This window comes from Geospiza fortis, unplaced genomic scaffold, assembly GCF_000277835.1.
Source record: "Geospiza fortis unplaced genomic scaffold, GeoFor_1.0 scaffold85, whole genome shotgun sequence".
Lineage (NCBI taxonomy): Eukaryota > Metazoa > Chordata > Aves > Passeriformes > Thraupidae > Geospiza > Geospiza fortis.
This window is the reverse complement of record NW_005054358.1, coordinates 3,790,802-3,791,597: the sequence shown is the minus strand read 5'-3', so window position 1 is coordinate 3,791,597 and position 796 is coordinate 3,790,802. Positions and strand designations below refer to the sequence as shown.

General features: G+C 57.9%; 1 protein-coding gene across 1 annotated transcript in view; it reads left to right on the top strand.

Annotated features, from left to right (window-relative positions):
* ASTN2 (astrotactin 2) overlaps positions 1 to 796 on the top strand; it is a 297,150-nt gene that overhangs the window by 94,295 nt on the left and 202,059 nt on the right. The window contains exons 7-8 of the mRNA XM_005423807.2: positions 140 to 224; positions 780 to 796. The exon at positions 780 to 796 is cut by the window's right edge and continues 64 nt beyond it. Coding sequence (XP_005423864.1) covers positions 140 to 224; positions 780 to 796 — 102 coding nt within the window. The remainder of the gene's footprint in view (positions 1 to 139; positions 225 to 779) is intronic.

The following is a 796-nucleotide window of genomic DNA, read 5'->3' as shown; positions in this document are numbered from 1 at the left end:
ATCCTTCTCCACATCTCCTGCAGGCTACTGGAGTCCAAAGTGCTCCAGAGGAGGGCAGCAGGGGAGGAGGGCCTGATTTTGCAAGTCACTGCCATGCCTGTGGGGCAGAGCCATCTCACCCTTGCCTGCTCTGTCCTAGGAGAGTGCAGCTGCCACGAAGGGTACGCGCCGGACCCCGTGCACCGGCACCTGTGTGTGCGCAGTGACTGGGGACACAGCGAGGGGTGAGTGGGGACGCCGGGCTGGGGGGGCCCTGCCCTGGCCGTGGTTTGCATCTCACCCTGACCGACAGGGCGGCGCCTGGTTAGAAATGGGAAAACTTTGCTGGATTTCTCCAAAACTAAAGCTGCCAGCAACTAGGACCCTGCAAGGCTTTAGAGCCCCAAATGCCGCCTTTCAGCTGACACCCAGACTCTGGGGAAATGATTCCTTTTTCCCACAAAATTGGCCTCCGATTGCAGCCACACGCCCTATCCGATAGGGCAGTGCCAAGCATTGAAATTGGCAAACTTTGCTGGATTTCTCCAAAACTAAAGCTGCCAGCAACTAGGACCCTGCAAGTCCTTAGAGCCCCAGATGTCACCTCTCAACTGATCCCCAGACCCTGGGGAAATGTCTTCTTTTTCCCATGGAAAATGGCCTCTGTTTGTGGCATCTTGCCCTGACCGACAGGGCAGCGACAGGTTAGAAATCACCCAGTTCTCCTCCCCCTGGGTGATCACTGTGCCACTTGCCCAGCCAGGGATGTGCTCAGCTGCTTTTGCCCTCTCTCCTGGCAGGCCCTGGCCCTCCACGA